We start from the raw sequence: 16,337 nt of genomic DNA, 5'->3' as shown, positions 1-16,337 counted from the left end.
TACTAGTCATCGGCACCTGGTGTTAGTGGTATCATGTGGGAGGCTTTCACGATGAGCTTGTTTCCCCAATTTCCCTCTAGTTTCCAATTGGCCTAGTCTGTAGGTATCAGACCAATTTGCAGTGGCTCCAATCCACGAGCTCGTGGGTCTGCGGATATAGAACTTGATAAGCTCTCTTAAGGTTCGACGCAGATCGTGGACGAGGCGGCCAACCATAGCACTGGGCATCGCTTCCTTGGGGTACCACTAGCCGGGACTCCGTGCCGAAGCAGCCAATGTCATGGGCGACTAGCCAGTTCCATCAGCACAACCTTAGATGACGTTCGGCGAGCCGCGTTCTGCGTTTCACTTTGAGTTGGGAATCGTTCACGAGCGCGTTCTAGGGAGGAGGCTCCGTGGCCAAGCAATTCGACACATTTGGCTCACAGTATCAGTCGGCACTGAAAACAACACAAGACATTAGCCAGGAGGCAAAGAGACCAGACCATTAGGGAGGTTATAGCTTCACTTTTCAGATAGCGAGAAGTCTCTTCGCATCCGCCGTCCAGAGGGTGTTTCATGGTGGACATTCAGGGACGGACTGTTTGTCCGCAGCTTCTTGAGCAAGGAGGCGGGAAGGTGATGTTACAGGATCCGTGCTTTAGAAGATATGTAGTAGGCACTTTGCAATAGAAACGGATCGGAAATCTCCGTTGACAAGTCCAATGGGGCTTTCTGTCTGGGCTCAATGTTGGTGTTGCCTCGGATTACACAACATTTCCGGTGTCCGCACAACGGCCGAGTGCCGGAGATCATAACCTGGAGTGGTGGAAGAACGCTTTCCGCTAAGCGGGCGGCTTTACAAGGTAGAAGGTTTGCGAGGATCGCCGTGGCGCCCTTGGCGCGGTTGACACTGCATTTGCGCTGCAGTAACGCCACAATGATGGGAGATGTTGATTTCACAGGTGTAGAATGCACGTGTTGGGTCGCGGACTTGCTTCGTGTGCGCCCTCAAAACCGGTTGAAACTCGCCCGAGACGATCTTTATTCGAGGCTCCACTCGGTTCAAAGTTTGTAGATGGGCACTTGACAGTGACAGTGGAGTAGGACGCACTAACCTGAATTGCGCGTAGGAAGTAATTCGATTTGCTTGTCCATAGTAGAACAGTAGTACGAAATAGTAGGTTCTACAAGCATGAGGCTAGTACTAAAGAGTAAGTAGTTGAAGTTCTGAAAATAGATAGCATCCAGTGGCAGTTAAACAGCCCGGATATATATATCTCATCATGTCCGTGCTTTCTAATACCATTTCCCAGGAACGGAGAATGTTGCTAGTAGTATTCCATACGAGACCGCTACCAAACCATTAGATTATGTATATCTACCATGTATCAAGCCTAACTATTATTATCGTGTGAAATGTACAAATGCCTAACTAATCCATGCTCCTGCTGTCTGCTGTTGTGTTGGTTGTTCTTATCTAAGCGACATCTCGGCCTGAGGCTCGGCGATGTTGAACCGACCGCCGACAGTCCGAACAACTCGATCCATCACTAATTCATCCAACTTCATCAGAATATCCTCTGCATCAGTTATCTACTTGTCTTTTGCGGACAATTTCAGGACCTGATACATCAAGTCGGGCATCGTCATGACTCATGAACCGTAGAAAACATTCCAGAGCGACCGAAGAGGTCGAATGCCCAAAACGGAGGAAGTTTGTTGCGTAAGTTGTGCCTTCTACTGTGGCCCTCTCGCACAGCAGCAATATCTCAGCATCACTGCTAATTTCATCGTGCAAATCCAGCTGCCAACGATGTCACGCACACAAAATCAAATGCTCGGGCGACCAGCCCTGCGCCAAATGCCGCCAGGTTGGCTGTGCCGATGAGTGCCAATACGCACCTCGGGACCGTCAGGTCAAAGTGAGCGAGAGGTATGTCCAACACTCCTGTTTGTGACTCACACGATGTTCGGGGATGGAAGGACGTCATGCATGACTTTTTATAGTAGCCGGGAATTAGACTGATCGAATTTTTCCACAGTTATCTGCACGAACTGCAGGCCGAGCTTCGACGTCTGCGAGAACAACCGACCCCCTCGGTCAACGCGACCGAGGCCGAAGACGGGCGCGGCGGCGGCCCGTCGCGAACGGCAGAGGCGCCAGATGAAGCGGAAAGCAATAATCCCAACGTGCGCAATCCTTTGATTGGGGACCGGGCTTGGTTCCACCCATACGATCCGTCTGCGCCGCCGATTTTCGTGGGTGAGGCGGCATGCACGGCTTTTGCGACGCGCTTCCGGCGCTTCTTGACCGGGAGTAATGCGACGGCGCATATTACGCGCACGCAGTATGTCCGGGATGAGAATATCGCCGCGGCTAATACGGGGGATATCTGGTGGCCGAGTTTGCACCAGGCGCGGCTATTGTTGAAAATTGCGCTGCGGCAGATCGGTTTCATTTACCATCTGGTACTGCGGAAGTCGACGCTGGAGAAGCTCGAGGAGATCTACCAGACGGGCGAATTTGAGTGCAAGGTCAACCAGTGCAAGTTCTTTGCTCTGTTTGCGTTTGGAGAGGCTTACTCCATGCGAAATGAGCCTTCCTCGGGATCCAGAGTACCGGGCACCAAGTACTTTGCGCGAGCGTTGAGCTTGGTGCAGGTGCTACCGGAGAGGACGAGTATCACGCATTTGGAGACGCTGTTGTTGCTGTCTCTATTCTCGTATTATCTGAACCGACGGCATTCGGCCTATGTTTTGATTGGGAGTGCCATGCGTTTGGGACTGTCGATTGGAATGAACCACAATGTCCCTGAGTCGCAACTGATCGATCCGATCGAGAGGCAGCACCGGGTGCGCATCTGGTGGACCATCTACATCTTCGACCGCATGTGGGGATCGAAGATGGGCCTACCGTCACAGATTTTGGATGATGATATCCACTTAGACATGCCGTCCAACGTCACCCCGGCGCAGTTACAGGAGGAGCAGTTCTCCGATACCGAGTACCTCAAGGCCAACATCAGCTTGGCACGGATCGTGGGTGAGACGATCGCCAAGTTGTACAGTCGCCGCAAGTACAGCGAAACATTTCTGCAGAGGGTGCAGAAGCTCTTGAAAGCGCTGAAGAACTGGGTGGAAACCCTGCCCGAGCATCTGCGACTGGACCAGGTGGAGCCAGAGATGAGTCGGACGCCGGTAGGCTCGCTGCATCTCTCATTCAACCAGGTACATCATTCCACTTCCCATAAGATCGATCAAATAACTGACCGCAAATAGTGTGTGATTCTGACCACCCGACCAACACTGCTCCACATCCTGATCAAATTAAGCGAAGCGGACGGAGCCCGACCAGAGGACATTGAAGAGATCTCCCAGCCGGTGCTCACACTCGGCGAAGCCTGCATCCACGCCGCACGACACTCACACTCGATCATCCTAACTCGATGGATCAACGGCACACTGCCAACCTTCGGATTCTTCCACGCACACTACCTCTTCTCCTCCGCACTCGTGCTGGCCATGTCCAGCTTCACGCCCGTCGGCAACCCAGCAGACCTGGGGGCCTTCGAAACCGGCATGGAAGTGCTGCGCTCAATGAGCGAGAATGGCAATCTAGCGGCATCGGAATTCTACATCAACCTGGAACAGGTCAAAGTCTGCCTGGACCGATACCTGAGCGAGCGACGACGCGATTCCCGCAGTCGACGGAACGCCGCTGCAGCGATAGGACCGGGGACGGTATCCGCCAAGGATGCAGCCGCGTCTGCAGCGGCCACGGCGGCGGCGACCCCAGCGTCGTCGAACACGGCGCTGACAGCGCATAGTATAGCCGAGGGGCCGATGGGACCAGCAGAGTTCGGACTACACCCGGTGACGACAGGGGTGCTAGAGGGGGGTGTCGTACGAGATGCGACGAGCGGGTTCACGACGGCGATGGCGTTTATGGAGCCGACGATGCAGGACTTTTTGGCGCAGAGTGATTTTGATCTGGGCATGTTGCATCCGGTGGATACATATATGAATGAGGAACATGTGTACCAGGGGTATAGCTGAACACAGACTAGACATATGCAGTATATAGATTACGTGTCTATGTAAATGTATCAGGTCTATCTATCCATCTATCATGAAACCAACAACCAAACACCAGCCCATGCAAACCATACCCATAAACACATCAACTCATAACTTGACTAAACCCTCAACAATAGAGAGAGAGAGAGAGAGATCAAGCCTCTCCCCACCTCCTCTCCACCCACCTCTGCATATCCAACCCCTTACGGGTAATAGTCACCACCAAAACGCCCCCAATGATAGACAAGAACACACCTACACCATCATACCCAGTTAGCCTGATATCCACCACACCAACACAACACAACACAACACACCCCTCTAGGAAATAAATGAAAGAGGGGAAAAAACCTACAGATGGTAAACGTCCACCCCACCCCAATCGCCCCAATCAACGGCTCGACCGCCGCACTACTCCCCGCCGAAAACAAATACTGGATGATATATTTCCCGCTGATGGCTTCGGATCGGCGATGGGGGAGTGCTTCTATTCAACCCGACCCAACACACATCATCATCATTAGCTGATCCAAACCAACCCTCAACGCGCCATAATAGACACAACACAGTAATAAATGGAATAGAAGGCTTACCAGCAGCATACGTATTCAATCCATTAAAAGTCCCCATAAGCCCCACACCCCCAAAAAACGCCGCAATGATGGGGACCACCATCCCGCCTTTCTCCTCCTGCAGGGTCCACCCATAGACGAGCGCCGCGGCGGGGAGGACGAAGAATAATGTCCCCAGACCGGAGTTGAGTCGATCCTGGGGGAGACGGGTTCCGTTACGCTTCTTGATGTAGTTTCGGACCGTGCGGTCGGAGAGGCGGCCGCCGAGAATACTCCCCACGAGGAACCCGGCGCCCGGGGCGAGATAGAAGAGGCCGGAGACGAGGGCGGTGGTGAGGTGGAAGCGCGGGTTGAAGATGGAGCGGGCGGAGGTGAGGATGGCGTATTGGAAGGTGGAGAGGAAGCCGCAGGTTATACACTTTGGTTTTGTTAGTATGTTGATTGTTTGGGGGGGGGGAAGGGAGGGGGGTTATGTACGGCGAGGAAGATGTTGGGGTAGATTAAGAGACGGACGATGTGGATGGGGTTGAATGCGGCGAGGATGCGAAGAGTGGTTTCTTTCATCGTTGGTGTGGTGGTGGCAGTGGCAGTGGTGATGATCTTTGCGTCTGCTGAGGGTATCTCAGGGACGAAGATCAGGGATAGGATCAGGCCGAAGCCTGTCATGGCGACTTGCACCCAGAAGATGATGCGCCAGCTGGCGAAGGTGACGATGATGCCGCCGAAGCAGGGGCCTACATTCATTAGTTTCTTTTTGAGCATATAGTATAGGGTAAGCTAGGGAGGAGGTATACCAATAGCTGGACCCGCAACAGTCCCTACCATGAAGAATCCCACTGCTGTTCCTCTAACAACCTATTCATACATACTAACATCAGCTCACTTCCAGACAACATACCAATACAGCAGGAGGAGGGATGTACAGGCTCATAAATATCCGCCAAAATGGTCTGCCCCATAACCATAAACGAGGTGCCCGTCAATCCACCCAAAATGCGAAAGGCCGTAAACATGGGCAAATTGATAGCGGCGGCCGTACCCGCCGAGCACCCGCACAGCACCAAAACGGCGATGTTATACGAAATGCGACGGCCGACTAAGCGACTCATGGGACCCCAGATGAGCGAAGAAAAGCCCATGGCCAATAATACACCGGCATTGATGACATTGAGGAGTTCCTCGGTGGTGTTGAAGCGGGTTGCGATTTCGGGGGTGGCGGGGAGCAGCGAGGTGCTGTTGAAGGTGACAGCTAGGGTCATCCATGAGACGATGAAGAGGATGATGGATTTGTGCCAGAAGGGGAGGTCATAGCCTCTTGTCACTGTGGGCTTTTCGTTGATTATTGATGGTTGTTGTGATTTGGGAGTGTCATTGTGGTCTGTATGTGCCTCTTTGGGTAGAGTCGGGTTGGATTCGAGATCGGAAGCCATGGCCGGCATGGGTCCCTTCTATGAAGTATTATAATGGAATTGAGTTTAGAATCTTTGGGTACGATCTACTCTGCTATCTGCGATACTTCTTATCTTATATATCTCGTGCAGACTCTGTCCGATTCGGCCTGCCGAGTGTGTGGCCGAACTGCTCGCTCGGTCTGTTCGGACATCTGACCGAGTCGGCATCCGCTGCCGACGCCCGTTTGACACGCACGCACTTTCGGAGTTGGATCGCGTGTCTGCAGCTGCATACTACAGGTAAGAACTTTAACATACAGCAATACACATCATACCGATCTATAGTGTTATAGTGATATTCTGTTACAGTTTCAAGGATAGCTCAAAAGTAGTGATACAAAATATGTGTATTAAATGCTACTTGGAATAATCACAAAGTAGAACGGATTCAATTATGTACGGCTAACAAATCCACCAGTCTAACGGGCCATGCTTCCATGGCCCCCCACACTTCCGCTTCACGCTTACAGCAGGATCATGCCAAGAGCGGCGCCGACGGCGGTCACCGCGTAGGCACCCAGCTGCCAGCTGCCGACCTGGACGGCGTTGGGGGCAGTCAGACCGGCACCAGCACCCTCGGAGGTGCTGGAGCTGGCGCTGGCAACAGAGCCGCCGCCAGTGGGGGAGGAGGTCACGCTGCCGGTACCGGCGGTGCCAGCCTCCTTGAGCAGGGAAGAGCAGGTGCCAGTGGCAGCGCTGGAAGAGGTGGTGGTACCATCACCGCTGAAGTCGCAAGCGCTGGCCTTGGCGCTCTGCTTCTCGTAGTACTGGTTCATGACGAAGCTGAGCTGCTGCTTGGTGGAGCAGACACTGTAGGCACCGTAGTCACCAGTGGTGGAGTTGCTGGACATGCCATCGCAGTAGTCACCCTTGGCGCAGATGTAGTCGAACAGGTCACCGTACTTGCTCTCCTTGACGGAGTCCTTGACGACGCAAGACAGAGAAGCCTCCATGCAGGAGCAGAGATCCTCGTTGGGGGAGGGGGGAAGAGTGTTGGTGGCCTCCCAGGCGGTGCCGACGCTGGGGCAGGTAGGGGTGGCAGTGTTGCTAGCGGACCAGCTGTTGCTGTTCACACCGGTGGCAGTGACCTTCTGCATCTGGGAAGACAGGTTGGAGAAGTCCTTAAGGGTGCTGACGCTGGAGCCGTCGACGGAAACCAGACCGTAGTCGTTGTCCTCCTGGAAGTACATGTAGACGATACCACCGCTCCAGACGTCGTTCATCTGGTCACCGAAGAGGACGGGGACGTCGGTGAAAGTACGGGGAGAGGGGCTGTTGCAGCCATACTCGGAGAAGAAAGCAGGGACGGGGTAGTCCTTGAACTCCTCGGTACGGGCCGAGTAACCGGAGGTCTTGAAGGAAGAGTCACCGCACCACTCGTAGATGTTGTAACCGAAGAAGTCGATGCGGTCGTCAGCGTCACCGCAGACCAGGTAGCTCTTCAGGTCGTCACGGATGGTGGAGTCATCGTCAGTAGCATAACCAACACCGAGGGAGGTACGGTAGTTCTTGGCCTTGATGTAGGCCTTCATGTCACGGACGGCGGCCTTGACGTAGGCAATGGAGTTGGTGTTGTTCTGGCTGTTGGCGACCTCGTTACCGGCGAAGAAACCGATGACGTTGGTGTAGTTGGCAAAGGCATCGACGACGCTGGTGTAGCGAGAGTAGAGGTCGGTGTTCCACTGGGGGTCGTCCCGGTTGATGGAGGTCGAGGGGGCCGACAGGTCAGTGATGAGGTAGATGCCAGCATCCTGCAGGGCCTGCATGCACTCGGTGTGGTCCTTGGTGGGGTCGACAGCATAGGTACGGATCACGTTGGTGCGCAGCTGCTGGAGGTAGGGGATATCACGCTTGCAGGTAGAGGCATCGGCCAGAGGGTCGGTGTAGTCCGCGTTGGAGGAGTCAGTGCCGTTGCTCGTGTAGTCCTCTGGTGACGGGTTAGCTGCGCGTCGAGGCGCCATTGACAATTGAGCGACATACGCTGATAGGCAACGCCACGGATGAAGCTAGAAGAGGTCAGTAAGAAGGCTATAACAAGACCATGTAGTAGGATAACTTACAATTGGGTGCCATTGTTGGAGTAGAAGAACTTGTTGCTCTGTTTCCAACCCGACCAGTTAGGAACTTGACCTCCAGCCCTGCGGCGGATGGCGGAAACATACCTTGGCCTCAATGGCAGGCAGGTCCGCAGCAATAGCGCGGCCCAGGAGGAGCGAAGCTCCAGCAAGGGTAGTAGCAGAGAACTTCATTATGTGAACAGTGATGTGTGAAGCGAGAGTCCGAATTCAATGTAGCTGATTCTAAATCTGCAGATGAAATACTGCAGTTCCCGAGTTATCAACTTTCCACAGGAGAGTTGAAATACAAGGGAGGAAGAGGAAGAAAGTCTAGAAGTATACAACGAGTGACTGACGGCTGAAACAAGGCGCCGTGGATATAGCGATGGCTGGATGGATGATGAAGTGGCTGGGAAGGAGAGAAAGAAAGAAAGAAGATGGAGAGAAGAAGGAAGAAGAAGAAGAAGAGAAGAGAAGAGGAGGGAGGGGGTATTTGGAAATAACCAGTACCAGAAGGGGGGGGAGGAGGCGAATGACGGGGGGAAGCGAGTGGCCCCGGCCCCTGCCTCACTCACTCACTAACAAACAATCAGAGTACTAACTATCAGTATCCATCGTTTGTTGGCTGTGTGCCTGTCGGATGTTCTGGCTTACGACGCCCTCCGCTGTAAAAATAGTAAATTCCACTGTGATTGGAGTTCCGGTTGATGTTGATCTCCAGGGTGGACAATCCATTGTCCGGCCCATGGGGCTATCCTACTATCCTTCTCACTTCCATAGTTACTAGTTCCAATGCTACCATCTGACTCTTCCATGTGGCAGTGTCATGGATCGTCTCTCATTTCCATAGACAAGCCTTTTTCTTGTGAATCTCTTCTTCCCGTCAAGCATTCGTGTGGGCGTTAGAGCCAATTCAATTCCACTTTGAAAAAAACCAGAACTGGCTGGAAAGGACCATGGGTAAACGAACGAAACAGAGGAGAGAAAAGAAAGCGAGTGGGCTGAAAGGGTGAAACTAGCCCCAGGACCCTGTGGGATGATTGGCTCAAGACCCTGGCGGGGGTTTTTGATACGGGCGGTAATACAATGTCCTGACGGGTCCAGACTCATGCCGAGCCTGGTTCCTTGTTCCTGACCCGATCCAACTGGGCAACTCCCGGGCTCATCCTCTCGCCATTTCCGTCCCTGTCGCTGGGAGATTGGCCTCTCAGGCCCTTCCTCCCTCTCCGTGCTGTGGGGCGTCTGCTTATTGGGATTCTCTCCTGGACGGCTCACTCACTGCACATCCTCAGGGCCAAAGATGGGAAACGGGAAGATGATGATGTGCTTGAGACTCGAAATATACTTGTAAGTTGGTTTTAAATACACACTTCTAACATTGAGACACATCCAATGGACCAAGTCAGACACTCTGGTACTATTTCCATGACTTCTGACACCTTCCACTGAAACCTCTCCTATAAGCAGCGCTGGCACTGCCAAAAAGAGGAGTCTGCCGGACCGAGCGGGCCTTTGCCAAGAATGCCAAGAGCGCATCGAAATGGTTGGTTTTGTGATGGTAATCTGACCATACCGTGTATCAGACGGTAATGGGGAAGGGGAAAGACCCTCGGACCCTGGCAGGGTCTAAGGGTCTGGCGGCCCTGACCACCCCCGAGGGGCCGTAAACTAATGTAAGGCTAGGTAAGTTTAAGGTAACAAATCCCAACTCTGGGATCCACAATTCATGTCCAGGAGAATGAAACATGGATGGCAACTGATCGTCTCATCAAATGTCTGTTTTATTTATTTATTTATATTATTATTACTATTTTGTTTTGATTGCAGTGGTTTTCCTCTTCCTTCTACCCACTCCGATGGAGCTTCATCATTGCTTGTCTCGCATCGCTTCATCTGCATTGGGTGTACACTGTATCCACGTTTGCTTCCCACGGCTTCTAATCATTCTTCCGGATTAGCCGTGTCTATCTATAGTGTTTGACGTAAATTAGGAGAATAGTCGCTGTCCAGCTTAAATAAACCTCCGTCAGTCTCAGACAGTCTTCAATAGCTCTGCTTCCGGTGGAGCAGGAGTCTGACTCGCTTACACAGTATAGTCTGCCTCTCTTTGAGGCACCCTTTCGTGGGGTCTGTTGGACTGGAAATGCCGCAACACTCAGGAGTCAAAGAACTTCGTACCTACTACAAAGAACGAAGCCAGCCCGTCCCCAAAACGGAAGCATCAGCTGTGATCGGCTGCCGAAACAAAACACGGGATACCAAGCTTTGAGAGATCATCGAGTGGCTTCCTAGTCAACCCAATAACAGCCCGTCGACTGCCTGTTACTTTTGCCTCTCTGTTGCTGCCTTCTCCTTATTACTTCGATGATGTCTCTGTTCGTCCACCCATACTGACCGTGTCTCTGTCGGTGTTGCCATCCCTCATCATTTATCCGTCATGTAGCCATGACCTCATTCTCCCCTCCAACCCCCTCCTTCCAAGCAAGGGAGATCACCCCACATCTGGTATGAGGCTGGAGGGCGGCCTCACCGATCCAGCCTGCCGTTCACCGTTGGACGTCATCGGCTTGCTCTGCTGGAGCTTGTAGGCGCCACGATCACTGTGTTGTGTGACTCCACACACTGGGGGATGGTGACCAACTGCGGCCGATTCAACTGTCGCAGTCCTCACCTTGCACCGGTGAGGGTCACCACTCTGCAAGGCATGTCTTTGTAGCACCTGCTGCGTACGTTTCCGGCGCTTCGGTTTGTTGTTTGTCTACTGTGGTCGGAGTTGCATTTCCCGATCGACAAGATGTTAACTGGTTGACGCCTGGTCAGAATGTCAGCTGGGTAGCACAAGATGTGCATTTCTCTATCCCCAGGGTAACCGAGGTTCCTTCTCTGAACGGCGGCAGATGGTTCACACTGACGGAGATAGCCATGTTCGATGAAACTGACTGACCTCACAGTGACTTATGAGCCATGTGGGAGCAGCCTGGACTGACTACTTGTGGCGGTGCGTGTGGCAGTGTGCTGTATATACTGTGGATGATACATGTGGCTCAGTCATCAACAGCCACAGATGTGGCGGTCAGGCACTTTCCCGCTTATCTAATATCTGAGTAAGAAGTCTCACCAATCAGCGACCACCACATGGGGCAGCGCGAAACAAGCCAGGGGGCCGCAATTGCTTCGCCAAAGTTTTAAACTTTGATTACGACAACTACCAGATCCTCTGGCAAATGGGGCCATTCTGTCGCGCTTCACCTTCAAAGAGACTTTGCAACAGCGTTTAGTGATGGCCATACTGCTGCCCAATATATATAGATCTCCTACCTGTCCTACCTGACAGACAGGTAGCATGCTTGCAATAGAGGCCCGATGAGGGTGAAGTCTCTCCTGTCGGGCCCTTTGTGCTCTTTGTGCCCCTGGATCAGCCAAGAACCCAGGGCATCATCATGATGAATTTTGCACTCCGCTCGCAAATGCGAAGCCAAATTACGTTAGTTCGGAGGCAATCTTGGGCTTGGCGGGCTGCTTGTTGGGGGTCCTCTGGTTGTCAATTGCCTTCTCTAGAAGCGCCAGGGGCTGGAATCACCAAAAGCTCCATCCACTCGCCAGCTGGGTAGCCACTGAGCTTGCGGGATGCCTCTTTGCCGATGGGGACAATTGGGGGTTATCAAATATCAATCGGGAGGATCCAGCAAATGAGAGGCCTGCGTGTGCGTAGACTAGCGGTAGTTTGTGGCTGTGCTTCGACACTGCAGCAACTCTAACCAAATAATGAGAGATTGTGACGACAATTAACTTGGAACTCTCCTGTGCAATTCTCTCCTTTCAATCGTTGTGTGTGAGATTTCTGTGTGTCTGTCGGCACTTGCCCTTGCAGTTTGTGAGGTGTCATTCTTTTCATCCAGTCCTGCTTTGGACTCTGTTGTCGCTCTTTACCGTTGTCATTGCACAGTCCCCGTGTTGCTGCATTCCCGCAATATTAGGCTTTTTCTATATATTCCATCGCTAGCTGCTGCTGCGCGCGACGTCCCTCCTTTTCGCTTCTTGATTTTTTCTTCCTATAATTATCGCATCAGCATCGGACCCATTTTAAGATATCTCCGACGGCGCAGTTAGTTCGTCGCAAATCAAACTGAATCCCCTCCAGCTCGACTGTAGTTTAGACAGCCACTCGAGGCGGAGTCTTCACGAATCCACTTCAGCCACACTTGAGCCTCCAACAAGGGCTCTTTTTGTCGTCTAGTCTATCACTTGGCTACTCCACGTCAGTGAGTCTATTGCTTTTCTTTGTCTTGCCTATTGGATCAAGCATGGATGACTGCTGGTACCGCGCTGTTGGGACGCCATGTGCATTCATCGCCTCTCAACAACGCGGCTCCGTCGATCACCCTTCTACTAAATTTGTCTCTTATATATCATCGCTGACATGGTACCTAATTATCATTTAGTACATAAATCCCCAGACCCCTGCATTGTTCTTGTTATATCAAAACATCGATAAATAGTTCACGCCTATTAACATGCGTATGTATTCTCTCTTCCCCTTTTCCGCCCGCGACCGTCGCTAACATGTATCTTGGCATTAGATATCTACAAACGACATGCCAGGAAACTGGCCTGGTATGACCAGGAGGGCGAACCATCCTTGGTCAACCCTTTCAAGAAGTTTCGCAGACAGCCCCGACGCACAAATTCTATCCAGCTGGAAAACCGACTCACCCCCGTCTTATCCGAAGGCGGAGTACGCCTGTCCGAGGAGCGCCGGCGACGGAGAGACATGACCGATGGCCTGGTCGGCCCTGAGCATGCAGACAGCTTCCCTCCTCAGTCTGCTGGCACTGATTTGGTTGGACGCGACAGCAATGACAAAGTCGGCACCGACCCTTCCATGCATAGTCAAGTTCCAATCAATGTTCCGCGCCAGGATGAGCCCGAAGACCTGCAGGGCCCGCGGAAGAGAAGGACCTTCTTGAGCAACACCTTCAAGCCCGACGACGATCAGTTGACCACTGATTCGGGCAAGCCGATGAGAAAGAAGCAGAAGTTCACCGTCATGGGACAGCTGAAGGCTACGATCTTCAATTCTTGGATTAATGTTTTGCTTCTCGCCGCGCCTGTTGGAAGTAAGTAACTCACCAGTTCTAAGCTGCAGTACTGACTCTGATAGTTGCGTTGAATTATGTCAATGGTGTTAGCCCAGTGGCTGTCTTTGTGGTTAATTTTATCGCCATCATGTAGGTCTTCGCTCCCCTGTGCGACTTCTCAGCTAACATGAACAGTCCCCTTGCAGCCATGCTGAGTTACGCGACAGAAGAGATTGCCATGCGGTATGTTGATCCAACGTTCTGACTGGATTATTCTAATGAAGACACAGCACGGGTGAGACAATTGGAGGTCTGCTTAATGCGTCATTCGGGTAAGTTCTATTCTCCGTCTAATTTTCTTCTGATCTAACCTGATGCAGTAACGCGGTCGAACTTATTGTTGCCATTATCGCTCTGGTCGACAATGAAGTCACCATTGTCCAAACATCTCTGATTGGAAGTATGCTCTCTAACCTGCTTCTGGTCATGGGCATGTGCTTCTTCTTTGGTGGTATCGACCGTCTCGAGCAACACTTCAATCCCGTGGTTGCTCAGACTGCCGCTAGTTTGCTAGCGTTGGCCGTGGGAAGTTTGATTATTCCCACGGCGTTCCACGCTTGGTCCGATGGTAAGTTTCAAAGAATCGTTCGTCTGACGCAGCTAACAGTTTCCAGCTGGCGATACGGGAGTCGCACCCCTGTCACGAGGTATGTACCTTACCAAAAGTGGTCGTATGTAAGCTTACATTTTGCAGGCACCAGTGTCATTCTGCTGGTCGTTTACGGATGTTACCTATTTTTCCAGCTCAAATCGCACACGGAAATCTACAACGCCCCCAGCCCCAAGGTGGAGAAGAGACGGCAAAAGGTGAACGAAGGTGATGCCAGCCGTGGTATTGCGCAGATCGGCAAGATGTCCGCCTCCATGGCGGGTGAGCATGCGCAGAACGTGAAATTGCAGGAACCGGACGATGAGGAGGAAGAGCCTCAGCTGAGCGTTCTCGTGGCTGTGCTGACCCTCGTTATCTCCACTGTTTTTGTTGCTCTGTGCGCTGAGTTTATGGTACGCTACTCTTTTCTCTCGTCATGTGCATAGCTAATTGTTTAGGTTGACTCGATTGACGCCCTCACAACGCAAGGCCACATCTCTGAGACCTTTGTCGGATTGATCCTTCTGCCTATTGTGGGTAATGCGGCTGAGCACGCCACCGCCGTGACTGTGGCATGCAAGGACAAGATGGATCTGGCCATTGGTGTTGCGGTCGGATCCAGCATGCAGATTGCGCTATTGGTGCTGCCTTTGATCATCGTGATCGGATGGGGCATGGGTAAGTTTGACTGACTATACGGATATGATGTGATACTGACAGAAGCAGGTAACGACGACATGACTCTGTATTTCGATGCCTTCCAGGTTATTCTCCTTTTCGTGGCTGTTCTTTTGGTATGTCTCTCACCCTCCGCTACATGTCGGTATCGACTAACCCTCGCAGGTCAACTACCTCATCGCCGACGGAAAGTCGCACTGGCTAGAGGGCGTATTGTTAATGATGATGTACCTCATCATAGCCGTGGCCGCCTGGTTCTACCCCTCCAAGACCGAGCCCAGCGCATAGGGCAGCCTGCCATCGTCATACTAGTGGGAGCAGGATGAACATTTTCTTCTTCGACGTGTATAATATTGTCATGATGCCTTCATTTCTGGATTAATCTTTTTATGTGATGCCGGATACCAACTGCATGACTCGTCTTATTTAGTTTGTCGATAAAAGTATTGCTGATGAAAGATACATTACATTTAACTAATGTCTAGCTGATTCAATAATCGATAATTCATTAGTTGGGATACCCTTAATTTTCCGATTCAAAGCGCACCCGGGTCTAACCCTAAGGACAGCAGGTCTGGAAATAGTGAAGTGTAGCCCTTCATTTTGCCAAATATTCAATGTCTACCCTATGGAATACCATTGTATCACTGGCATCAGTGATCAACCAGACAACGCCTAGATGAATTAGTCCTCGATTGAATGGATGTCAAAACCCAATCGAATTACCATCGTCCTCTCTTCAAGATATAAAAAGACCAATATTTCCTCCCCTTCCTACCTTCCCTCCACATATATCTATCTATCTCTAGCGAAAAATCCTATACCATCGAACCTAGCATATGACCACTATTGATACTAAGCATGATCTATGCCATAATCCACTACTCAACTAGGGCAGAATCTCAACAGTCTTAGACATTTCATTTCCTAGAGTTTTTATTATCTAATCCTTCACATATATTGGACCTTATATCCTCGAGCATTTTTCCAATTAAATAGATCCACTGTCACTTGCAACATCTTTCTCCAGCGAGTGGTCCACATCTATCCGAAACCTGATCCCGAAGACGAAATTCTAAACCCTGTCTACTTTACTGCCTCGAATAGTATATAGAGAGCACAACCCGACATATGATGGTTAACAATACTATATGCAAACATACAATGGGCGGAAGATACGTCAAAAAACTAACCTACTCTCTGTGGTCCTATGAAGCAGCCGGATAGACAGACCCCTTCAGGTAGCTCCAAGCAACCAGATCTGAGTTACGATCACCGCTGAACCATGAAAAGATTACTTTCCAGCTACTAGCGTTGGCAAAATGCGCACTCTGGTTGCTCTTACACGCGGGCTGGGGGAGGGGGGTTCTGCTATGTGGTTAGCAATCATATCCAATGTTGATAAATACCCTCCAGTAGGAGGCGGCCCTTACAGTTACCCTTACAGTGTCGCCTGGAGCAAGCTCGACAGTATATTACAGATAATATATGGTTCAAATAAAGATATCTGGCTCTGGAAATTATGTTAATGGATTAATCAGCTACACTGAATGTGGTATGGCTATCCTCGGCTTTCCCTTCAAGCCATGTCCCGGAAGCGACTGGGTGGGTACATGTGCTTTTGGAACCACCAGAATGATATGTCCCCTACACCAGTTCGTATCTGTCTATTGCTATAGCTTACAGCTATAGATAACGATACTAACATTGGCTTGGTATACAGTTACTGCAGGAAATATAAAAATTGGACGTATTTCTTTCACAGCCGCCATCTTTTTCGCTACACTCGATGA

The 16,337-nt window shown here is 51.4% G+C and overlaps 4 protein-coding genes across 4 annotated transcripts; 2 read left to right on the top strand and 2 right to left on the bottom strand.

Annotated features, from left to right (window-relative positions):
* Window positions 1-1,637: 1,637 nt before the first annotated feature.
* AKAW2_80780A (transcription factor domain-containing protein) lies at window positions 1,638-4,038 on the top strand (the record flags this gene model as incomplete). Its single annotated transcript, XM_041681838.1, has 4 exons — window positions 1,638-1,705; window positions 1,787-1,915; window positions 2,025-3,210; window positions 3,262-4,038. 4 exons carry the CDS (start codon window positions 1,638-1,640, stop codon window positions 4,036-4,038), a joined length of 2,160 nt encoding a protein of 719 aa, XP_041548741.1.
* Window positions 4,039-4,213: 175 nt separating this feature from the next.
* On the bottom strand, window positions 4,214-6,070 carry AKAW2_80779S (putative MFS transporter; the record flags this gene model as incomplete). Its single annotated transcript, XM_041681837.1, has 6 exons — window positions 4,214-4,314; window positions 4,415-4,546; window positions 4,653-5,049; window positions 5,109-5,365; window positions 5,426-5,486; window positions 5,555-6,070. The coding sequence occupies 6 exons, from the start codon at window positions 6,068-6,070 to the stop codon at window positions 4,214-4,216; spliced, it is 1,464 nt and encodes a 487-aa protein (XP_041548740.1).
* Window positions 6,071-6,546: 476 nt separating this feature from the next.
* GAS1_4 (1,3-beta-glucanosyltransferase gas1) lies at window positions 6,547-8,331 on the bottom strand (the record flags this gene model as incomplete). The annotated part of the gene is made up of 4 exons (XM_041681836.1): window positions 6,547-8,009; window positions 8,063-8,088; window positions 8,143-8,180; window positions 8,245-8,331. The coding sequence occupies 4 exons, from the start codon at window positions 8,329-8,331 to the stop codon at window positions 6,547-6,549; spliced, it is 1,614 nt and encodes a 537-aa protein (XP_041548739.1).
* A 4,322-nt stretch (window positions 8,332-12,653) lies between these two features.
* On the top strand, window positions 12,654-14,832 carry AKAW2_80777A (hydrogen/calcium exchanger domain-containing protein; the record flags this gene model as incomplete). Its single annotated transcript, XM_041681835.1, has 11 exons — window positions 12,654-12,657; window positions 12,720-13,256; window positions 13,301-13,367; window positions 13,413-13,460; window positions 13,508-13,549; window positions 13,598-13,845; window positions 13,892-13,924; window positions 13,972-14,279; window positions 14,325-14,544; window positions 14,593-14,660; window positions 14,710-14,832. 11 exons carry the CDS (start codon window positions 12,654-12,656, stop codon window positions 14,830-14,832), a joined length of 1,698 nt encoding a protein of 565 aa, XP_041548738.1.
* Between the last annotated feature and the right edge of the window lie 1,505 nt (window positions 14,833-16,337).

Source organism: Aspergillus luchuensis, chromosome 8 (assembly GCF_016861625.1).
Source record: "Aspergillus luchuensis IFO 4308 DNA, chromosome 8, nearly complete sequence".
In the NCBI taxonomy this organism is placed as follows: domain Eukaryota; kingdom Fungi; phylum Ascomycota; class Eurotiomycetes; order Eurotiales; family Aspergillaceae; genus Aspergillus; species Aspergillus luchuensis.
This window is presented reverse-complemented; position numbering and strand designations above follow the sequence as displayed.